The sequence below is a fragment of the Polyodon spathula genome, chromosome 53, assembly GCF_017654505.1.
Source record: "Polyodon spathula isolate WHYD16114869_AA chromosome 53, ASM1765450v1, whole genome shotgun sequence".
NCBI lineage: Eukaryota > Metazoa > Chordata > Actinopteri > Acipenseriformes > Polyodontidae > Polyodon > Polyodon spathula.
In genome coordinates this window covers 1,568,264-1,593,263 of record NC_054586.1, presented here as the reverse complement: position 1 = coordinate 1,593,263, position 25,000 = coordinate 1,568,264, and the positions used below count along the sequence as shown (strand labels likewise).

General features: G+C 42.2%; 1 protein-coding gene across 1 annotated transcript in view; it reads right to left on the bottom strand.

Annotated features, from left to right (window-relative positions):
- Nucleotides 1–3,633: 3,633 nt before the first annotated feature.
- Nucleotides 3,634–25,000, bottom strand: part of LOC121307126 (integrin alpha-7-like) — a 36,182-nt gene continuing 14,815 nt past the window's right edge. The window contains exons 2-12 of the mRNA XM_041239254.1: nt 24,902–24,990; nt 21,335–21,462; nt 19,715–19,810; nt 15,813–15,874; nt 14,208–14,377; nt 13,565–13,711; nt 12,363–12,478; nt 10,778–10,961; nt 9,872–9,955; nt 7,453–7,532; nt 3,634–3,696 (exon numbers count right to left, since the gene is read on the bottom strand). Coding sequence (XP_041095188.1) covers nt 3,645–3,696; nt 7,453–7,532; nt 9,872–9,955; nt 10,778–10,961; nt 12,363–12,478; nt 13,565–13,711; nt 14,208–14,377; nt 15,813–15,874; nt 19,715–19,810; nt 21,335–21,462; nt 24,902–24,990 — 1,208 coding nt within the window. The 3' untranslated portion in view covers nt 3,634–3,644. The remainder of the gene's footprint in view (nt 3,697–7,452; nt 7,533–9,871; nt 9,956–10,777; nt 10,962–12,362; nt 12,479–13,564; nt 13,712–14,207; nt 14,378–15,812; nt 15,875–19,714; nt 19,811–21,334; nt 21,463–24,901; nt 24,991–25,000) is intronic.

The following is a 25,000-nucleotide window of genomic DNA, read 5'->3' as shown; positions in this document are numbered from 1 at the left end:
CCATCCCCTCACCACTCTCTGTGTGAAGAAGAGTCTCCTTCAGCAACATGACTAGGTAACCCATTCCATCCCCTCACCACTCTCTGTGTGAAGAAGAGTCTCCTTCAACAACATGACTAGGTAACCCATTCCATCCCCTCACCACTCTCTGTGTGAAGAAGAGTCTCCTTCAACAACATGACTAGGTAACCCATTCCATCCCCTCACCACTCTCTGTGTGAAGAAGAGTCTCCTTCAGCAACATGACTAGGTAACCCATTCCATCCCCTCACCACTCTCTGTGTGAAGAAGAGTCTCCTTCAGCAACATGACTAGGTAACCCATTCCATCCCCTCACCACTCTCTGTGTGAAGAAGTGTCTCCTTCAGCAACATGACTAGGTAACCCATTCCATCCCCTCACCACTCTCTGTGTGAAGAAGAGTCTCCTTCAGCAACATGACTAGGTAACCCATTCCATCCCCTCACCACTCTCTGTGTGAAGAAGAGTCTCCTTCAACAACATGACTAGGTAACCCATTCCATCCCCTCACCACTCTCTGTGTGAAGAAGAGTCTCCTTCAGCAACATGACTAGGTAACCCATTCCATCCCCTCACCACTCTCTGTGTGAAGAAGAGTCTCCTTCAGCAACATGACTAGGTAACCCATTCCATCCCCTCACCACTCTCTGTGTGAAGAAGAGTCTCCTTCAACAACATGACTAGGTAACCCATTCCATCCCCTCACCACTCTCTGTGTGAAGAAGAGTCTCCTTCAGCAACATGACTAGGTAACCCATTCCATCCCCTCACCACTCTCTGTGTGAAGAAGAGTCTCCTTCAACAACATGACTAGGTAACCCATTCCATCCCCTCACCACTCTCTGTGTGAAGAAGAGTCTCCTTCAACAACATGACTAGGTAACCCATTCCATCCCCTCACCACTCTCTGTGTGAAGAAGAGTCTCCTTCAACAACATGACTAGGTAACCCATTCCATCCCCTCACCACTCTCTGTGTGAAGAAGAGTCTCCTTCAACAACATGACTAGGTAACCCATTCCATCCCCTCACCACTCTCTGTGTGAAGAAGAGTCTCCTTCAGCAACATGACTAGGTAACCCATTCCATCCCCTCACCACTCTCTGTGTGAAGAAGAGTCTCCTTCAACAACATGACTAGGTAACCCATTCCATCCCCTCACCACTCTCTGTGTGAAGAAGAGTCTCCTTCAACAACATGACTAGGTAACCCATTCCATCCCCTCACCACTCTCTGTGTGAAGAAGAGTCTCCTTCATCAACATGACTAGGTAACCCATTCCATCCCCTCACCACTCTCTGTGTGAAGAAGAGTCTCCTTCAACAACATGACTAGGTAACCCATTCCATCCCCTCACCACTCTCTGTGTGAAGAAGAGTCTCCTTCAGCAACATGACTAGGTAACCCATTCCATCCCCTCACCACTCTCTGTGTGAAGAAGAGTCTCCTTCAGCAACATGACTAGGTAACCCATTCCATCCCCTCACCACTCTCTGTGTGAAGAAGAGTCTCCTTCAGCAACATGACTAGGTAACCCATTCCATCCCCTCACCACTCTCTGTGTGAAGAAGAGTCTCCTTCAACAACATGACTAGGTAACCCATTCCATCCCCTCACCACTCTCTGTGTGAAGAAGAGTCTCCTTCAGCAACATGACTAGGTAACCCATTCCATCCCCTCACCACTCTCTGTGTGAAGAAGAGTCTCCTTCAGCAACATGACTAGGTAACCCATTCCATCCCCTCACCACTCTCTGTGTGAAGAAGAGTCTCCTTCAACAACATGACTAGGTAACCCATTCCATCCCCTCACCACTCTCTGTGTGAAGAAGAGTCTCCTTCAACAACATGACTAGGTAACCCATTCCATCCCCTCACCACTCTCTGTGTGAAGAAGAGTCTCCTTCAACAACATGACTAGGTAACCCATTCCATCCCCTCACCACTCTCTGTGTGAAGAAGAGTCTCCTTCAACAACATGACTAGGTAACCCATTCCATCCCCTCACCACTCTCTGTGTGAAGAAGAGTCTCCTTCAGCAACATGACTAGGTAACCCATTCCATCCCCTCACCACTCTCTGTGTGAAGAAGAGTCTCCTTCAGCAACATGACTAGGTAACCCATTCCATCCCCTCACCACTCTCTGTGTGAAGAAGAGTCTCCTTCAACAACATGACTAGGTAACCCATTCCATCCCCTCACCACTCTCTGTGTGAAGAAGAGTCTCCTTCAACAACATGACTAGGTAACCCATTCCATCCCCTCACCACTCTCTGTGTGAAGAAGAGTCTCCTTCAGCAACATGACTAGGTAACCCATTCCATCCCCTCACCACTCTCTGTGTGAAGAAGAGTCTCCTTCAACAACATGACTAGGTAACCCATTCCATCCCCTCACCACTCTCTGTGTGAAGAAGAGTCTCCTTCAGCAACATGACTAGGTAACCCATTCCATCCCCTCACCACTCTCTGTGTGAAGAAGAGTCTCCTTCACAACATGACTCCTTTTAAGATTTAAAAAACTTCAGCCAAGTCCCCCCCTAATTCTTTTTTCCCATGCTAAGCAGATTCAGTTCAGATTCAGTTCTCTCAGCCTTGGATCTTTAGATATACACAATACTGTAGTGAGCTGGGTGTTTTTGAGTGCATCAGTATTGGAACTATCTAGCAAAATTGTGCATTACCAGTGTTTTGTTATTACTTGTATTGTATTACATTTTCCGGTAACAGATCTTTATCTTTTGTTACAGACACCATTGTGTCTATTTGTTAATATTAGAATAGATGGAACCTTATGTAATAGACCATCTAAGGCACATGGCAGTGAGATCTACATGGTGAATGGAAGTGCACAATCGCTACAAGACTGATGGAATGATTTTTTTGAGCTACAATCACTATAAGAGAGGGTCTCCTTCAACAACAGGACTCTGCACCCATTCTGTCCCCTCACCATTCTCTGTTGTGTAAGCTAGCTAGATTACACTCCTTCATACATTGTTAGATGACTACAGGTAACACATGACAAGATGCATTGTCACCATGTTGTGTACAGTTAGCTATATTACACACGACAAGATGCATTGTTAGATGTGTGTACAGTTAGCTATATTACACACGACAAGATGCATTGTTAGGTGTGTGTATAGTGCTGTTACACATGACAAGATGCATTGTTAGGTGTGTGTATAGTGCTGTTACACATGACAAGATGCATTGTTAGGTGTGTGTATAGTGCTGTTACACATGACAAGATGCATTGTTAGGTGTGTGTATAGTGCTGTTACACATGACAAGATGCATTGTTAGGTGTGTGTATAGTGCTGTTACACATGACAAGATGCATTGTTAGGTGTGTGTATAGTGCTGTTACACATGACAAGATGCATTGTTAGGTGTGTGTATAGTGCTGTTACACATGACAAGATGCATTGTTAGGTGTGTGTATAGTGCTGTTACACATGACAAGATGCATTGTTAGGTGTGTGTATAGTGCTGTTACACATGACAAGATGCATTGTTAGGTGTGTGTATAGTGCTGTTACACATGACAAGATGCATTGTTAGGTGTGTGTATAGTGCTGTTTTGATGAAAATGTTATTGTTGACAGACAGGGGGAGCTAGTCACGACTCTTGCTCAGCCACAATTGGCAGCAGGTCAGGCTGCTCACTGATCCTGGAGAAAAACACAAACACATACTTTTCAGGTATATTCATCAAGGCTATGAATAACACAGTAAAGTGCTCAGTATCAGGCTCCTATAGTTTTCAAATAGATCCCCCTGTTTCTTTAAAGAGATTTGACAGACAACAGCAGCTCACACACACAATTAATTCAGATACACCAATAGGCGTATCGCCAAAAATATTTATAACACTTGTGCGCCCTAGTTTCCGTGCTGCACTTAGAAGTTTTCAAATAGACTTTGCTCCTTTTAAGATTTGAAAAACTTCAGCCAAGACTATACCCTAATTCTTTTTTCCCATGCTAAGCAGATTCAGTTCAGATTCAGTTCTCTCAGCCTTGGATCTTTAGATATACACAATACTGTAGTGAGCTGTACTGTAGTGAGTGTTTTTGAGTGCATCAGTATTGGGACTATCTAGCAAAATTGTGCATTACCAGTGTTTCACTATTACTTGTAAATTATGAACAGTTTCCGGTAACAGATCTAGGTGCTTTTGTTACAGACAGCTTTGTCCATTTGTTAATATTAGAAATAGATGGACCTTATGTAATAGACCATCTAAGGCACATGGCAGTGACCTCTACATGGTGAATTTCTGCACAATCGCTAAGACTGATGGAATGATTTTTTTGAGCTACAATCACTATAAGAGAGGGTCGTTCTGAAAGCCAGGACTGGCTGCAGGGCTGCTGAACATGAGAAGCATTCCAATATAGTTGTGTAAGGCTAGCTAGATTACACATGGCATATCTTGCTGTTAGATGTGTGTACAGTTAGCTATATTACACACACAAGATGCATCAAGCAGCTGTCTTGAAGGATCCCAGGGTGCAGCTTCAACAACACACTGGGGAGATGCATTGTTAGGTGTGTGTATAATTCTCTGTAAAACAGTGACAAGATGCATTGTTAGGTGTGTGTATAGTGCTGTTTTTCATGACAACTGCATTTGTTGTGACCCCTGGTCCTTGTTTCTTTTTCAGGCTGAAAAAGTCCCTTGGGTCGACACTGTCAATACCTTTTAGAATTTTGAATGCTTGAATTAGGTGTGTAGTCTTCTTTGTTCAATGACTGAACAGATTCAATTCTTTTAGCCTGTCTGCATATGACATGCCTTTTAAGTGTGGAATAATTCTGGTTGCTCTTCTTTGCCCTCTTTCTAGAGCAGCAATATCTCTTTTATAGCGAGGTGACCAGAACTGAACACAATATTCAAGATGAGGTCTTACTGGTGCATTGTACAAGTTTTATACATTACTTCCCTTGATTTAAATTCAACACTTTTCACAATGTATCCGAGCATCTTGTTAGCCTATAGTTTTCAAATTCCCCACCCTGTTTCTTTAAAGAGATTTCTGAGTCAACAGCAGCTCCTACACACAATTCATTCATTCCTTCTCCAATAGGCGTATCTCCCATATGATATTTATAATGTACATTTTTATTTCCTGCGTGCAGTACCTTACACTTTTCTCTATTAAATGTCATTTGCCATGTGTCTGCCCAGTTCTGAATCTTGTCTAGATCATTTTGAATGACCTTTGCTGCTGCAACAGTGTTTGCCACTCCTCCTACTTTTGTGTCATCTGAAAATTTAACAAGTTTGCTTACTATACCAGAATCTAAATCATTAATGTAGATTAGGAATAGCAGAGGACCTAATACTGATCCCTGTGGTACACCGCTGGTTACCACACTCCATTCTGAGGTTTTTCCTCTAATCAGTGCTTTCTGTTTTCTACATGTTAACCACTCCCTAATCCATGTACATGTGTTTCCTTGAATACCAACTGCGTTCAGTTTGAGAATTAATCTTTTGTGCGGGACTTTGTCAAAAGCTTTCTGGAAATCTAAATAAACCATGTCATATGCTTTGCAATTATCCATTATGATGTTGCATCCTCAAAAAAATCAAGCAAGTTAGTTAGGCACGATCTCCCTTTCCTAACTGAAGTTGTGTTATTGCCAAGTAGTGTAAATGTTGTTTTATTCTTAGTTATTCCAGTGTTTTCCATAACCAAATGATCAATTATACTGTTTAATAACATAGACAATGTACAAACGTGAGGAGGCTATTCAGCCCATCTAAGCTTCTACTGTTCCAAGCAGCCGATTGATCTCAAAACTTTGTCAAGCTGAGTCTTAAAGGATCCCATTGTTACAGTATTAACATCCTGACTAAAGTGGCCCATTCTGTACCCTCAGTGCTTTCTGAGTGAAGTGTCTCTGAAGCCCATTTAATTTCCAGTTATGTCCTCTGGTCCCTAAAGTATTGCTTAGGGTTAATGATGCCAACTTAATTTATGATTTTAAAGATGTAAATCACTTCCCCCACTAATTCTTCTTTGTTCTAAGCTAAATAGATTCAGTTTTCAGGCTTCACAGCTCTGTGAGGATCACCAAGAAGCCACCAAATGACAGGGATGTCAGGTGAAACAGTTGAGCTGAGTTTTTAAAATGACACCCAGCAAACTTCTGTTAATATCTCAACACCAGCGATTATCAGGAATATAATATAAAGACACTATGAAGGTATGAAACAGAGACTAGCAGAAGTAGATTGGAGTAAAATAGAGAAAACATCGACAGAAAAAGGATGGCTGTTTTTTAAAAAATGTAGTACTAGAGGCACAAAATAATTACATCCCAAAAGTAGACAAATCAAAATGTAAAACAAAATAGCCAAAATGGTTTAATAGATCAATAAAAAATATATATTCAGCAAAAAAGGCACTTTACAGAGCATTTAAAAGGGACCAAAAACAAAGTACACAGAAAGAGTACTTGGAACTGCAAACGCAAATCAAAAAGCAAGTTAGAAAGGCCAAGACAGAGATAGAAATGAACATTGCTAAGGGGGCTAAAACCAACTTTAAAAGTTTTTCCAATATTATGACAGCAAGAGAACATTCAAAGACGAGGTTAAATGTCTAAGAGATATGCATGACAAAATCATAGATTAAAGAAGAAAATAGCAAACATATTAAATGATTACTTTTCACAAGTTTTTACAAAGGAGGATACGGACAACTCCTGGATCAGACTGGTGGCTTGTTGACGGTGAGGGTGGATCGCAGGCCTCCACTCGATCGAGCTCTCATTTATTGAATCGGCTTTTTTGTCATACTTTTAGGCATTTTAGGAAGATAACCAAGTTATATTTCCACAGAAATCAGTTTAGTTAGATTTAACTTTTTTTCTTACAGGATTGAGAAGGATTAAAAATGATAAACGGCAGAGCAAAGTTTTAGCGTCCTTTCAGTACCACACCATAGCCACGCCCCAGACAGTAAGTACTTTAAAATAAACTCGGCAACAGGAATATTATAACATTCGTTCACCTCCGCTTTGCTTTTAATAACAAAAACCTTTAGTTTCTCTTTCTTTTTTCTGTTTAGGACCAACTCAAACCTCGGGGTTACGCACTTCAGATAAGCACACAATTTTCTGTTTGCTTTTTACTATTTAAACCCATACTGTCAGGGCATGCTTAATTCAGGACATAAACATATCACAGTCTTATACTGGCAAAGAATAATGCACTCAGTCTTTATCAGTAATGGCTCCATCACAAGCTCAGTCCTGTAAGCCCTGGGATTAGTCTGCTTGCTCTTGTTTGGACTGTCTCCAGGGCCACAATGCCACTTTGGTGTGGTGATGATCACAATTCTACACCGTGAGCTCTTACCAATACATACTACAACCTCATCATGATCTTAGCAATGGACTGTGTTTGTACTCACGTGAGCAGTTGCAGATTGACTGCTAGGTCAGTGGTTTCTATGGTGATAGCGGATGTGCTCAGAATTATATAGAAGGTGACCTGTGTACAAGAGAGAGTTGGTTTGACTTTTAAACCATATTTATTAGATCAAAAACTGTTAAATAATCATATAACAATAAACAGAACAAAACATTATGTTCAGTAAATAATACAACTCAACTTTTATCTGCAGCGATACTGCACGTTTCTGTGTGAGCACTCTGGCAACTCGAAATGCATCATGGGATTTGTAGTCCCCAAACAGCACTACCATATAGTACAGAGGCACTAATATGGATGCAAGTTAATACATTTTCCAATATCCTTTCCACTCAGCCGAACTAGGGCGTTTAGTTTTATTCACTTAAGGGCTCCAAAATTATTTGCACTAACAGGAAAATTTACACTAAGCAAAGCTAAATTTGTCCGGGACCTTGTAGAAAATTCTTTCTATCAGGAAATCCATTTAATCCGAGTTCATTTAAAAAAAACTTAACAGGAATATATAAGCAGTGCCCTTTTTTCTACAGCAACTAGCGACGCCTGTATTAATAATGTCATCTCAGAAAAGTAGGCCTTGAACACCGTAAAAAAGTACATTTCTTTCAGGGTTCAAAAAATGATTTTCTGTAACTCACTTGAATATGTTTCAAGTGCCATTATCACCTTATTTCAATTTCCTTTTTTTACCACAACGAAACCAAGATGGTAGGCCATAATGTTCTACATTGTATTAGTGTTTATTATCATTATTTATCCATCTTACGATAAAAAATAAGTTTATGTTTTTTTCAATTCATCCACAATGCCTCTGCATTTTGTATGTTGCAGACAGGAACGACATTTCAGAGTTTACCTAACTGAAGAAAATGGGACCATGGTATAGTTATAAAAGCCAATGTCTTCAGCGCTGGGAGCTGTGTTCTTGGAAAAGCCAATGTCTTCAGCGCTGGGAGCTGTGTTCTTGTAAAAGCCAATGTCTTCAGCGCTGGGAGCTGTGTTCTTGTAAAAGCCAATGTCTTCAGCGCTGGGAGCTGTGTTCTTGTAAAAGCCAATGTCTTCAGCGCTGGGAGCTGTGTTCTTGTAAAAGCCAATGTCTTCAGCGCTGGGAGCTGTGTTCTTGTAAAAGCCAATGTCTTCAGCGCTGGGAGCTGTGTTCTTGTAAAAGCCAATGTCTTCTGGGAGCTGTGTTCTTGTGCCAATGTTCTTGTAAAAGCCTGGGAGCTGTGTTCTTGTAAAAGCCAATGTCTTCAACGCTGGGAGCTGTGTTCTTGTAAAAGCCAATGTCTTTAACACTGGGAGCTGTGTTCTTGTAAAAGCCAATGTCTTTAACACTGGGAGCTGTGTTCTTGTAAAAGCCAATGTCTTCAGCGCTGGGAGCTGTGTTCTTGTAAAAGCCAATGTCTTCAGCACTGGGAGCTGTGTTCTTGTAAAAGCCAATGTCTTCAGCGCTGGGAGCTGTGTTCTTGTAAAAGCCAATGTCTTCAGCGCTGGGAGCTGTGTTCTTGTAAAAGCCAATGTCTTCAGCACTGGGAGCTGTGTTCTTGTAAAAGCCAAGCCAGCTTCAGCGCTGGGAGCTGTGTTCTTGTAAAAGCCAATGTCTTCAGCGCTGGGAGCTGTGTTCTTGTAAAAGCCAATGTCTTCAGCGCTGGGAGCTGTGTTCTTGTAAAAGCCAATGTCTTCAGCGCTGGGAGCTGTGTTCTTGTAAAAGCCAATGTCTTCAGCACTGGGAGCTGTGTTCTTGTAAAAGCCAATGTCTTCAGCGCTGGGAGCTGTGTTCTTGTAAAAGCCAATGTCTTTAACACTGGGAGCTGTGTTCTTGTAAAAGCCAATGTCTTCAGCGCTGGGAGCTGTGTTCTTGTAAAAGCCAATGTCTTCAGCGCTGGGAGCTGTGTTCTTGTAAAAGCCAATGTCTTCAGCGCTGGGAGCTGTGTTCTTGCAGGATTGAAAATATAAAACCAGCAGCCTAAATTGAATCTATGCTGTTGGTTGCCGAGCATCCCAGCAGCAATGCAATTGGCCGGATTACAGGTGTGCAGATTTAATTTTCCAATCAGGGATCTCGCTGCCTCTCGGTGCACAGCTACCCCCTGTCTGCCAAGCGCTGAATTGCTCTCTGTGTGTCTTGGTGATGACAGCTGTGTTCCTCAGAAGAGTAAGAGAAATATAAGCACTGAAAGTTTCTACCCAATAAATACTCTATTTAAATCAACTAAATAACTTACTGAAAGTGTATATTTAACAATAGTTTATTCAGAGTTAAAAACTTCGGGTGTGGTCGTTTATACAACAGCGTCCCCACTGGAGAAGCATGGATGGGGAGTCAGCCTCACAGGGCAGCACGCCTCATAACAGCTGCAGTAAACAGGGACAGCACCTTTAAATACACATTGCATTACCTTGCCGTTTCTCTTCATTGGATTCCCCAGCTCGCATTCTGCATAAGAGCCATTCGCATTTGCTGCACAGACTAACTGTTTATCCTGCAGAGGAGATCAAAGCAGAGTGATAAAATTGCAGTGAGTGACTCCCATAAACTACACGACCTGCCCACAGACAAACATCGCCAGTCATCAAAAGTGCAACACAAGATTTTGTTACGAAAATCTATATAGTGTATACAGTGTATATATATACAGCGCTCCCTCGCTATAACACAGGTCTCGGGGGACACACAATACGAGCGTTATAACCGAAGAGCGTTATAAACACACACACATCTGACAAATACTAAATAAACCTGGTGTGGGTCTTGACTCCCAATACTCACATCATATCCATGCTGTTCAAAATATACTGCGCTGTAAATTTCTAACAATACATAATATAAATCCAGTTAGTGGTTTGGCAGTCAAACATTCCCCATAGCTTGCCTGCCCCTCAAAGAGATCAGTTGCTGCTTTACTTCCTGGGTCATTTCACACCAGCAGTGCCTTCTGGGTCATGTAACTGTCTGAAAGCATGTCAGTCGGAAAGGGAAGTAGCTGATTGGTTATGGACGGGAAAAAAGCCAGTGAAGGAGTGGAGACAATTTCACCCTCCAGGTGACCCAGGAAGTGTAAGAGTCTATAAGCACGGCTTGCAAACAGCGATTTATTCAACTTAGGGTAGTATCAGATATTTTAGAACATGGATTCTTTCAAAACTACACATTTGCAATCTCTTAATGAATGAATGTTCATTGCGGAGAAAAGTTACGGAACTATTTTGATAGCAACAGTTAGTTTAAGGCCCAGTAGGACAGTGTTGTGATGTGTGTGTGTGTGTGTGTGTGTGTGTGCGTGTGCGCACAGCGTTGTGAGTACCTGGGGTCCTCGGAAGCCGCTGTAGGACAGGGTCTCGGGCATGCCCACCAGGAGTTGAGCAGCGTGGGCATCGTCCCCATCCTTCTGGGGTTGCTTGGGGTCAGAGGGCAGGTTGGTGACAGTGACCTCTAGAGCCACAGTCTTTTGGTCACTGAGTGAGAAGACAGGCATGCCTTCCATGTCACTGTGGATAGACAGAGAGAGGGGGCTAATATGAAAGAACAAAATGGCAGGATTAAACTGAAGAACAGAAGAACATTTATCAAACGAGAGGGGGCCATCTGGACCATCAATGCTTAGTTCGTAGTAGCTGATTGACCTCATGGTTTGAAAAATTCCCAGTGATTCTGCATCAACAACATGACTAGGTAACCCATTCCATCCCCTCACCACTCTCTGTGTGAAGAAGCATCTCCTTCAACAGTATGATTAGGTAACCCATTCCATCCCCTCACCACTCTCTGTGTGAAGAAGAGTCTCCTTCAACAACATGACTAGGTAACCCATTCCATCCCCTCACCACTCTCTGTGTGAAGAAGAGTCTCCTTCAGCAACATAACTAGGTAACCCATTCCATCCCCTCACCGCTCTCTGTGTGAAGAAGAGTCTCCTTCAACAACATGACTAGGTAACCCATTCCATCCCCTCACCACTCTCTGTGTGAAGTGTCTCCTTCAGCAACATAACTGAGTAACCCATTCTACACCCTAACCACTCTCTGTGTGAAGAAGTGTCTCTGACCTTCTGTTCTACCCTTATAAAACTTCACCACAGTAAATGTGCACAGTAATTTAGCAGTTTATTACACTTTACTATGCTTTTACTATGGGGCAATTTATAAGGGTATCTTTGCTTGCAGCTGTGTCCTCTGGTCTTGGCGTCTGTGCTGCACTTACAGTATTGGTCTGGGTTATCTTGGGTTAACTGTCAACTTGTTAAGATTTTAAAGACTTCAGCCACGTCCCCCTAATTCGTATTTGTTTTGAACTAAATGCAATCAGTTCCCTGAACTTGCTCTTTGTTGGACTCTCTCCAGGGCCACAGTGTCCTTCTGTGGTGACCAGTTGTGGTTTTTGGATCCTCATAAGGTAAAGTATTTAAATGTCCAGGTGCCCTCTTTTGTATTGCGGTAGGAACTATAGTAGCTACAGATTGGGTCTTGGTTAACTTAATCATGTAATTCCCTGTTTCATTTCAATCCCTGCCAGTAGGCTGAGCTTAATGAAGATCAGTCTTTATTCACTATATGTTTTGCCTCTTTAACAAGAACAATAAAACGAGAGCACTGTTTGCAGTTAATGTGTAATATATCTTTGTATGTGTGTGCTAGAGTGCTAAACAAAGCACAACAGGGCCAGGTTTGCCTCAGTTGTGTTTTGCTTAACTGAGTCACTTTTGCATTACAGTTCAGGGCTGATCTTTGTTTATATTTGTATGTCTTTTATATGTCTGGACTTAAGCTAGCATGGTTGTTTATGTACTTGTGGCAAGTCTTTGGACAGAAAATACTACTCACGCACTCACTAGCTGCAGTACAATGGCTACACACAGTGTTAAACGATGCTTTTCTGTCACACAGACTCACACAGGTAGTGGTGTGAAGAGGTCAGTATTCGTGCCACGGGTTCCGAAGCGATGGCTCAGCTGCAGGTTACTCTGACAGATCTTATCCTCCCCACAGCCCTCTCGCAGGAAGTTCACCTGAGGAAACCAGAACGAGGTGAACGATGGAAATGCTGAACACATTTATGAAGCCACAGACTTCCTGATGTGTGGGACAAGGCCTGGATTAAAGAAATGAAAACCCTTTAATATAATTCCTGTATGATGTACCAGCTTGGCTGAGAATGTATTTGGCTATAGGGGTCACTTTCAAGGAGTTCTGATGGGCCTCTGTATTAAGTATTACTCTGTGTTCAGGACTTCTATGAAAATGAGCTAAATTAGCTCATAAATAAATAAGTATAATAGCCTTAGGGGATAATGTCTGGCCTCATTATGTAGTGCACTGGAATCAATATAAAGTTTACAGGTTTCAGGAGGGAGTGACTGGCCTCAGTATGAAGTGGACTGGTCTCAGTATGAAGTGGCCCGGTCTCAGTATGAAGTGGACTGGTCTCAGTATGGACTGGTTTCAGTATGGACTGGTTTCAGTATGAAGTGGCCTGGTCTCAGTATGGACTGGTCTCAGTATGAAGTGGACTGGTCTCAGTATGGACTGGTTTCAGTATGAAGTGGCCTGGTTTCAGTATGAAGTGGACTGGCCTGTATGAAGAGGACTGACCTGTATGAAGGGAACTGGTCTCAGTATGGACTGGTCTCAGTATGGACTGGTTTCAGTATGGACTGGTCTCAGTATGAAGGGGACTGGTCTCAGTATGGACTGGTTTCAGTATGAAGTGGCCTGGTCTCAATATGGACTGGTTTCAGTATGAAGTGGACTGGTCTCAGTATGGACTGGTCTCAGTATGAAGGGGACTGGTCTCAGTATGGACTTGACTCAGTATGAAGTGGACTGGCCTGTATGAAGGGGACTGGTCTCAGTATGGACTAGTCTCTGTGTGAAGGGGACTGGTCTCAGTATGGACTGGTCTCAGTATGAAGGGGACTGGTCTCAGTATGGACTGATCTCTGTGTGAAGGGGACTGGTCTCAGTATGAAGGGGACTGGTCTCAGTATGGACTTATCTCAGTATGAAGAGGACTGGCCTGCATGAAGGGGACTGGTCTCAGTAGGAAGGGAACTGGCCTGTATGAAGGGGACTGGTCTCAGGGGGTAGTGACTGACCTCAGTGCGCAGGGTACTAGGCATGGCAGCGTTAAGCACCGGAGACATCGCCCCTAGCTTGTTGGTAGGCTGATTTGAGTGTCGTGCCTGCTTGATGGAGTAACTTGCTGAGACAGAGATTGGGCTGAGCTTGTCACGTAGACTATCCTGAGAAATAAACACAATGAGAGGGATTAGAAGAGAGAGCAATATAGATTTACAGATAAATTATTAACACAAATTCAAAATTAGTTTAGTTCTGTATGATGAAAAAGTGGATGTCCATGAAACATATCAACAGTATGTACCGAATAGTATATTTAATAGAACTTGCAATGAAATGTTAAATGACAGTTTGATAAACGGCCTCCCAATGGATGCAAAAGAGTGACAGACTCTTTCCCCTGAATCTGATATTCTCAATATTGTAAAAAAAATAAATAATGTTAATAATATGTTTGTTGACAATTGGATAAGCTATTTTACAGCTATATGGGAAAATGTGAAGTGTGCCATTCAGACAATCACCTCCACATGATAAATATATAAAACAAACATTTTATTACATTTTAGTGTGGAAGAGTTAGCTCACTAGGTACCAACGTGTCTCAGTGTTGGAGCTGCAGCCTGTTGGCTGTATATCATTTATTATGAAGTTTCTTACCTGCAACTGAAAGATAGTGCTCTGACATGCACGGGCGTGCTGGCCTCTCAGCTCCACCTCTTCGGAGCGCTGGTACTCTGGCTCTGAGCTTTTACGCCCAAGGAAGTTGACTCGGTGTGGCAGACCCAACTTCCTGCGTTCTGAGTCTGCCTCAAACATCACACTGAGAGCTGTGGGAGGAAGTGAAACATCACACTGAGAGCTGTGATAGGAGGTGAAACATCACAGTGAGCTGTGAGAGGTGAAATATAACACAGAGCTGTGGAGGAGGTGAAACATCACAATGAGCTGTGAGAGGAGGTGAAACATCACAGTGAGCTGTGAGAGGTGAAACATCACACTGAGAGCTGTGGAGGAGGTGAAACATCACACTGAGAGCTGTGGAGGAGGTGAAACATCACACTGAGAGCTGTGGAGGAGGTGAAACATCACACTGAGAGCTGTGGAGGAGGTGAAACATCACACTGAGAGCTGTGAGAGGAGGTGAAAGAAGCCGGGCGAGTTACTCTACCCATCAAAAGTTCTCTATTAAAACCCTGCGGAGTGGAATTTTACACTCAGCTATAAGATAGCGTGTTGGCCACTTCCTCAAACAAAGCTTGGGAGATTGGCCAACACATGTAGCCACCCAGGAAATCCAAAAGGATTAAGACCACTTACAGAACTGGGGAGAAATGTGTCAAATTACATTTAATGTTAATAAATATAAAGGACACACCATTCACAAAAATGATTGAAATTGGTAGTATAGCACTAGAACAGGCCCACCAAGAGAAAGAGCTTGGTGTTGTAATAGAACAAAATAGTGCAAATCAAAGGCGGTGATTATGAGGCTGTATAACAGACTGGTGAGAGTGCTCTGTGCTCAGTTCTGGTCACCACAGTACTAATGGGACATTGTGGCCCTGGAGAGATTGCTGTGAAGAGCAACCAGACCAATCCCAGCTCTTGAAGAAATGAGCCAGGAAGAGAGGCTAAGAACTAGAAATCTGGATGAGCACTGATGGGCCGAATGGCCTCCTATTAAATTGTAAATGTTCCTATGTTTTTATATATAAGGACACTAATATGTAATCACATGTGAGGAACAAGATTAACAGCTCTAAACCACGGGGCATGTTGGTGGCACCACCTATAGCCATATAAGATCATAAGAAAATGTAGCCCATTGGGCCCAGTAATGCTAGTCCAGTTCCTAGAATCTGATCTCCACTTAATTGCTAACTGTTCTCCGGTTTCTGTGCTGTTAAAGCTATCAACTCATTTTAAGATTTTGATGGTAATCAAGTCCCCCTTTAATACTTCTTTGTTCTTCGTTAAATAGATTTAGTTCCCTCAATCTTCAAAACTCATTCCTTTAAACCCTGGGATTGTCTGGTTGCCCTCAAGAGCCACAATGTCCTTTCAGTATTGGGTGACCAAAACTAAACAGGTCTCTCCAGTTCATTACAGAAAATCATTATAACCTCCTTTGATTTGTACACTTTTGACTATATACCCTAGCACTCCATTTATTCCTGTAATCAAGGTAAAGGCATAGGGTTAGGGTTAGGGGTTAGGGTTAGGGTATAGGGTTAGGGTATTGGGTATAGGGTTGGTACTCACTGATTCGGGGGTTGTATGTCTTGGGCTGTGCAGTATATATGAAGCAGACCTTCACTTCAACACTGTGGGGATACAAACACTGTCAGCTTCACACAGAGTGTACAGTAAACATTGTGATTAGGATCATGTGACACATAGCGGCAGTGTGCCCTGCCCCTGTGTGTATTTTTTGCTCTGTGTTACGTGTTAATGTTGTTGTATAGGTATTGGTGCACGGGATATAATGGGGCTATGTGGAGCACATGTGATTTCAAAGGTATATTTGTAATATGTATTTAGGCACAGGGATTGCACAATCACTACACATGCAGATACAATGTGTATTATTATGTGAGCATGGGGATTGCACAAATTAGTTCACGTGCTGGAATTCAAGTGAATAATTAATTAGTAATTGAATCCCAGCACAACTGTATATATAGGTGCACGTTTCACTCACTTGGGGTTGTGTGTTCAAGGGCGAAAGAATGGGAGAGAGAGAGAGAGAGAGAGAGAGAGAGAGAGAGAGAGAGAAAGAAAGAAAGAAAGAAAGAAAGAAAGAAAGAAAGAAAGAAAGAAAGAAAGAAAGAAAGAAAGAAAGAAAGAAAGAATTGCTATTGTGCTGGAGGGCCAGCAGGATCCTTGTTGTGTGTTTAGTATTTGTGCCCTGTTTGTTAGTATCTGTCTGTTTTGGCCAACGTGCCTTTTGTTTTGTGAAAATGTTTTGTTTTCTATTTAAACCAATAGGAACACTCATTGAGTGGGGCGGTGATACTGCTATTCAACATCAATAGGAACACTTTGATTGAGTGGGCAGTGATACTGGTATCCAACGTCAATAGGAATGCTGTGATTGAGTGGGCAGTGATACTGGTATCCAACGTCAATAGGAATGCTGTGATTGAGTGGGCAGTGATACTGGTATCCAACGTCAATAGGAATGCTGTGATTGAGTGGGCAGTGATACTGGTATCCAACGTCAATAGGAATGCTGTGATTGAGTGGGCAGTGATACTGGTATCCAACGTCAATAGAAATGCTGTGTTTGAGTGGAGAGGTGATACTGGTATCCAACGTCAATAGGAACGCTGTGATTGAGTGGAGAGGTGATACTGGTATCCAACTTCAATAGGACAGTATCAGTTATGATTGACACCCTTTCTCTGCCTGCCTGCATTTGGTCAGCTGATGATCACATTGAACATGAAAGATTCTGCAGCACTAAACAGATTTCATGAGGTTTCAATAAAAAACAACCCCAAAAAGAAATTCTCTAAAACGCGAATGATTTATTATGGTACTTTGTGAGCCCCTGAAAAATAAATGACAAGGAGAAAGCTGTAGGAGTATCTCCTGGTAAACTGATTCATTACTGTCAACCTGACTGATTCATTAAGTAGAAGTAAGTGCACACGATATTGAAATCATTGCTGCAAGTGTTACTCCAGTAAGAAGTTGTTTGCTCCAGAGTACTAACAATAACTGAGAGGAAACTTCTGGAAAGAACATTTTACTCCTGTTGGGCCTCTTTGCACTGGCTCCCTGTGCAGTTTAGATTTTAAGATTTTGCTTATGCTAGTTACTTAGAGGAATTATTGACCCTGTATACTCCTAGCCGCACTCTGAGATCACAGTTCCTTTGTGTGTGTGTGTGTGTGTGTGTGTGTGTGTAGCATGTGCTAAAATTGAGAATATTTGAGTCTTGGTACCAAGGCCGTGACATGGATCCTACTATTTGTGTCCTCTATGACATTCTTCTCTTCTTACAAGACCTATTTGATGAAAGAAAGCAGCCAGCCACTTTCAAAGTTTACCTGGCTGCAATATGTGTTTTCCACACCAAGACTGATGCAGTTACTTTGGGAGCTTACCCCTTGACTGCTCAGTTCCTGAACGCGACTAGGCATCTCCGCCCACCTAGGAAGAAATTGGTGCCTTGGTGGAGATTGAACGTGGTCCTTTCTAAGCCCCTGTTTGAACCCATGCATTCGGCTGAGCCAAAGTTCCTGTCTTTAAAGACTGCATTCTTGGTAGCTATAACTTCAGATAGGCGTATGGGTGAACTACAGGCCCTATCAGCATCGCAGGCCGGTATGTGTTTTGGAGAATCCGGGTCAAAAGTTACTCTTAGAACAAACCCAGCTTTTCTCCCTAAACGAATTTCTTCGTTCCATGTTAACCAGCCTATTGAGATGGAAGTTTTCCACTCCCCACCCCCCTTTTGCCGCAGAGATGGATAGTCATTTACACACACTGTGCCTGGTTAGAGTATTAGCATGTTATACTGAACTCTCCGCCATCTGCCGCAAAACTGATCAGGTTTTTGTTTTCTGTGGGTCCAAATCCAAAGGCATGGCCCTTTCCAAAATGCGTCTTTCCCAGTGGATCACTGAGACTGTCAAGATTGCCTATGAACTCAGTAATCAAGATCCTCCTACTGGTGTTACCGGCCACTCGACCAGAAGCCTTGCTACCTCATGGGGCCTGTTCCATACAGCATCAATGACTGACCTCTGTAATGCAGCTGTATGGGTGGCTCCGCACACCTTCACAAGGTTCTACAATCTGAATGCTGCGGACCCGACCCGACCCAGGATTCTACAGGCTGCTGCACAATCCCTCTGAGGATGCCCGTACAGGTATGAATGTGCTTCCTCTTGGATATAGCTTACCCACGTGTAAGGAAAGATGTTTTATTTGTCAGGGAACGGTGAGGTTGTAGTCCAATCTTGGTTCCCTAAAAATATAAACATCCTTTCTTACATTCATTGTGGCTGTGCTCATGGGGCGATTAGAATCTGAGAGGGGGAGTATCTTGTAGGTACGGGGGCTACCCACGTCAACGCAGGGGTTCACATCCAAGCGAGAGATTTGTGTAGAACAATTCAGGGCTGTTATGGCTGACACCCACTTGTAAGGAAGGATGTTTTATTTTTAAGGAATCAAAGTTGTAATACAACCCCACTGTTTTCTGTGTTTTGGAAGACTTCAATATATTGAAATTGATATCAAAATACGTGCTAAATATACAGTTTTCTTTTCATTGCCCACCCCTACTAATTATAGACATGAGGTCAGATGTTTCAAAACCTTTGACTCAAATAAAAAAATGACTGATTTTTGTAAAAAAAGGAAGTTATAAATCTAGTCAGTTTGGTTGTATATTTCTTATTTTATAACTTCTTGTTTTTTTATCTTTTGAAAGAATTGAGTAATTTACACTAGAGTGTCTTTGACGAGGATCTCTGTGAAGTAACTAGTCAGGTATTTGGGTGTCATTCTTCCCAGAAGAACTGCAAGTACATGATGTTACATGATACTTCCAGTAAGTCTTGTTGGTCTCAGATTTTCCTTTATGGAATATGCACACATTCTGGTGAATTTGAAGTTTTAATGGTAATTTATTTGACTCTGTTAGAACATTTATCAAACACTTCTTGCAGATACTTCAAGGCTGTGCTTCCAGTAGTCTCATAAGGTCGCCAGTGGAAACACGTCAGTCACAGGAAAAGCAGCGATTGGTGCTCAAATGTGAGCCAGTGCATCTAGCTTCTGGGAGTTTGAACAATTAGAATGTTTTTATTTATTTATTTATTTCGGTAGAAAAAAAGACCCAGGAAGAATCATTATCTAAAAAAAAAAAACCTGACTTTTTTTTTTACCTACAAGGACTCAAACTTGCATGCGTCAGCTGCGTTCCTTCATATAAAAATGTAAACTCTACCAAGTGATGGTGAAACATATGAGATATGATTTACTGGAATTACTTTAATGTGTACTTTAATGTGTTCTACATCAAATTTTCAAACAGGTCAGTCGTTTATACATATCCCAGTGATCTGCAGCAAACATGTATCCATTGTAGTGTTTAATGTAGTTTAAATGCAGTCTTATTCAACTCCCTCCTCTGAGGGCTAACCTACCAGACACCATCCCGACCGCGACAGTTCTTCTGCTCCAGATCAATGTTTTGGGGCTGCACAGAGATTTCTCTCAAGACATGAATGACAGGACGAGCCCTAGACACAGGAGATAGAGAGGGTTAACATGGATCTAGGAAGCTGTTGAAAGGATGTCCTTCAGGTGAAATGCCAAGAAAGTGCCCCCCTCTCTGAATGGTTTGCACCTCTCTATCTGAATGGTTTGCAGCCTCTCTATCTGAATGGTTTGCACCTCTCTATCTGAATGGTTTGAAGCCTCTCTATCTGAATGGTTTGCACCTCTCTATCTGAATGGTTTGAAGCCTCTCTATCTGAATGGTTTGCAGCCTCTCTATCTGAATGGTTTGCAGCCTCTCTATCTGAATGGTTTGCAGCCTCTCTATCTGAATGGTTTGAAGCCTCTCTATCTGAATGGTTTGCACCTCTCTATCTGAATGGTTTGCAGCCTCTCTATCTGAATGGTTTGAAGCCTCTCTATCTGAATGGTTTGCAGCCTCTCTATCTGAATGGTTTGCAGCCTCTCTATCTGAATGGTTTGCAGCCTCTCTATCTGAATGGTTTGCCTCTCTATCTGAATGGTTTGCAGCCTCTCTATCTGAATGGTTTGGCCTCTCTATTGAATGGTTTGCCTCTCTATCTGAATGGTTTGCCTCTCTATCTGAATGGTTTGCCTCTCTATCTGAATGGTTTGAAGCCTCTCTATCTGAATGGTTTGCAGCCTCTCTATCTGAATGGTTTGAAGCCTCTCTATCTGAATGGCAGCCTCTTTGCCTCTCTATCTGAATGGTTTGAAGCCTCTCTATCTGAATGGTTTGCAGCCTCTCTATCTGAATGGTTTGCAGCCTCTCTATCTGAATGGTTTGCAGCCTCTCTATCTGAATGGTTTGCACCTCTCTATCTGAATGGTTTGCAGCCTCTCTATCTGAATGGAGCCTCTCTATCTGAATGGTTTGAAGCCTCTCTATCTGAATGGTTTGCACCTCTCTGTCTGAATGGTTTGAAGCCTCTCTATCTGAATGGTTTGCACCTCTCTATCTGAATGGTTTGAAGCCTCTCTATCTGAATGGTTTGCAGCCTCTCTATCTGAATGGTTTGAAGCCTCTCTATCTGAATGGTTTGCACCTCTCTATCTGAATGGTTTGAAGCCTCTCTTCTGAAACAGCCTCTCTATCTGAATGGTTTGAAGCCTCTCTATCTGAATGGTTTGAAGCCTCTCTATCAAGCCTCTTAAAGACACCTCTCTATCTGAATGGTTTTACCTCTCTATCTGAATGGTTTGCAGGCTATCTGATTGTTCTTTCATGTTATTTTATCTGGAGGGTGAAATTATTCCCACCCCTTTATAGCATTTATTCCTGTCAGTAACCAACCAACTGCTTCCCCTAATGACTGACATGCTTTATAGCCAGTAAGTTGCTTGGTTCAGGTGCAAAGGTGAAATGACCATGGCAAGCAACTTGAGAATGCTATTTGATCTAGACTCTCTTTATCCTTTTGGAGAAATTATGGCCTTTGTGACCAAAACATATACTACATGCAATGAAATGAGTGTAAAAGCACAATAAGCTAGTATGTGTTGCTCTCAGGGTGTGTGTGCCTCACCTGTAGAGTACGACAGAGTCAGACAGTGACCCCACCACCAGATCAGGGTAGGAGTTCCCGTCAATATCCATCCCCCCTGAGAGAGAGTAGCCGAAGCGTTTCACCCCCACCCCTTCCCCGTCCAGAACCTGCGCAGGTGCACAAACAGCAGGAAGTATTAATGCACTCATATTGTTTCTGTTATTATAATGTACTTTGTACTTTGTCAGCACAGCTGTTTTACCAGCAAAATAACCGCAGTGACAGTTGAGGTCCTTTCACACCAAGCACGTCGAGTCAAAGCACCCGTGTCCAGCACAGCTGTGTTTCTTTAGAATATTATACATCTCATGAGGCTTTCACACCAATCGCAGAGCTAAATCAGACGCTGTCTAAAATAGAATGTTTTCCTATTTATCTGTTGGTATAAATGCACTTATATAGCCCTGTGGCAAAGTGGTTAATAGTGTGTAAGTGCAGGTGATCAAAGAACAGACAGACAATTATAATCCAGGTGCAAAGGTTTGGTTTTATTTCTTTTCTGTCCAGTGCCTGACGGCAAAACAAACAGTAAATAATAAGGCTGGTAAGTAATACAGAGGCGTATATTACTTACATATAATCCCCTGGTTGGTCCTGAAATAGTAGTCCTGTTGTTGTATCCCCACATTAAACACAAAACACATACACAAGTCAGTTTAGTGCATGAATTAGTGATTGTGGTACAAATACAGTTTATGGTGATATGAGTGCAGTGCTGTTCTGGGTTTGTGCTGGTCTCTGGTGACAGCTCTGAAATGTAACACGCTGTCTAGTGATTACAAGCAACAAATAGAACAAAACAAGCACTTACGACAGTGATTCACAAAAACACAGGTCCTTCCACGTCACTTCTCATTAAGCAAAATGAAGGAACAGATTACGTCGCTTTGACCCCTGTTTATACCATCACTCATGGTAAACCCTTGGTAAACGATTGCAGCCACTCCTCCAATCCGCGGCTGCTGCATCATTTCCTTTCCGGGTCAGTGAGTTAGTGTACCGAAGTTTCACCCCTATTCTAAATGGCCGACTTCCTTTTAACCCTCGGAACGAAGTGTCAGGCCAAGTAGTCCAGGGCACTACGTTCCCGTTAGTTAGCGCCCTCACAGGTCAGGAGACAGATTTACCACCAAGAATCACTCTCCTTCTGTCACAAGCCCCAGTTGTCGTAAATGAGTCAGTGTTTCATTAGGGGTTTAAGCATCTCAATCTTGTATGCTCGTCTAGAAGTTAAATTCTCTCCTACAGGTGACACTGCATTTAGACTTGTCAAATAGTGTGTTTACATGAACAGAAGAACTCCGATATTTTTTGGAATATATAGTTTTCCAAAAACTAATTCTAATATCAAAAGTCATGTAACCACAGTTTTCTGAAAACGTATTGGACAATTCTGAAAGTGAGTTTTCGGAAAACACCACCTACAATATTCCAGCAGTGTTCCGAAAACTAACGTCATTGCTGTCACGTAAACACACTCTTCAGAAATGTATTCTGATAGTGTACTGCACATGTGTAAACTTTGACAGCATCCCCGCACACATGAGTATTAAAGAAACTAGCAGAAAAATAAAATAAAAAAACAGGTCCTGAATATGACTGTCAGGGAGGGCTTTGTGGCAGGGTTTTAACTTTCCGACTGTTTTTCATGTTCCAAGCAAAAATCGAAAATGGTGGGAAAGTGTGAGAACAGTCGCAACATTCCAACTCCGACAGTATGAGGAATGTTATGCAAATGAAGTGGGTACCTGTGGCAAAGTGGCAATTAGTAGCAGGTGTGTAGCAGGTGCGGTGCTTGTGTAAAGTACTGGTGAAATGGTTTGTTTAATGGTTATTAATCCAGTGGTCTAATGACCAGCTCTGTGTCTTTGTGTTTGAGATTTGTTTTATTTAAAACCCTTATTTTCGCTCAGTGAGCAGTGTTTTTTTGTTTAAATATTTTCTTTATTTTTGTGTTTAAATAAACACGCACCTCAGCGCCTTTTTCACTGCAGTACCTTGTTCCATCATTCTGGGCTGACGTCACCACACACTAGCCCTGTCACAGGCACGTCAATGGAAAAGTAATTAAATGTCCCTGGCAGTGGGGTGTCTCTGTTTAGCAAAATGGATAAAAATGGATAAAACTGTGTTGAGAATGCATTTGAGAGAAAAACATTTAATAACATTGTAACAGGGCGAGCAGCCCTGTAAAGTGTTTATTTTAGAACGGGGCTTCCCCTCCACCCCTGTACTGTGTTTTGTGTTTATTTATTGTTTACTTTTGTTTATAGATGACGGCGAGCCGCTGTGTGTTTTGTTTGTTTATTATTTTGTATGACAGCATAGCTGTGTTTTAGTTTTGTTATTGTTTTGCAGCGTGGATGGGAAGCCCCATCCACATTAAACGCTTGTGCAGAAGGTGGCCATCTCCCGAATTAATGAAGGGATTCATTTGCTGCTAATCGGGAGATGGTCACCTGTATAAATACCTGCAGCTCTCTGCACTCCAGGTGGGTGTTCGGAAGTGGAGAACGGTAGAGCAAGAGGCGAGAGAGATATTTAAAAGAATGTAAGGATCAGTGAAGCCAGCTGCTCAGCCTGACCTTAGCGTTTATTTTTGTGTTCGAGATTTGTTTTATTTCAAACCTTTTATTTTGCTCTGTGAGCAAGTGTTTATTTTTGTTTAAATATTTTGTTGATTTTTTCTTTAATAAATGGCACAAGGGCCACTGCACCGTACTCGTCTGTTGTTGTTCCTCCTTCCTGTCTGAGTGACTGCAATGGCATTTCCTGCCACAGACATTATTAACTTTCACAGCTGAAGAGGTGCTGGGGCTATGCCTCGTCAAGTCCAAATAATGCATCTTCATTTCGCAAAATAAGTTATCCCATCAGTGTGCAGCACACCAGCTGGAGATTGCTGCGTGCGATCTCTCAAAGTAATGCTTTCTGAGTTTGTTGGTGCATCTATTTGTTCTAAAACATAAAGTCTTGGGGTAAGCTTTTATCTTTAAACGCTTAAAGACATTTTTAGAATGGCAATAATTGTCCCTCGTAATTAGGGGGTGTTTTTTAATTAGCCAGAATTTGATGGGTTGATTACCTAATTATTCTTTTGATCAGTTTAGCTGGAGTGGCTACATGGACATCTGGAGGCTTAGGACTGAATTGCAGGTTAAAAAAACAAGTTGTGGAAAACGCAGGGTAGCAGGAGATAGCATTTCTGTTACAGTTCTTAGTGCTGAAAGAGACAAAAATATAATTATGTACTTCGTTAAGGAAATGTTGCATTCAGTGAGAGCGCTTCAGACTGATTGATGCCTTGGTTTGAAAGGAACTTGACAGAGTCAAAATATGTCGGACACTGACGCTGTGACGAGACGTGCTTGTACAAACCTGACAGTATCACTTACCCTGCACATAACCAGATAAGCCACTTGGGGCCTCCTATGAAGACATTTTTTCAATATGTTTTTAGACGTTTGGATTTTTTTCAGTTACTTTTGTAGGACAGGCTTTAAGATGCAGTAAACCTTATGATTAGTTTTTAATTCACTGACAGACCTGTGCAGGTTTGATGTTGATCCCAGAAGCACTGCCGTGGTAGATGTAGACCTTGCCATCGCCATCGAATGGGGCTCCTATGGCAATATCTATAACGAG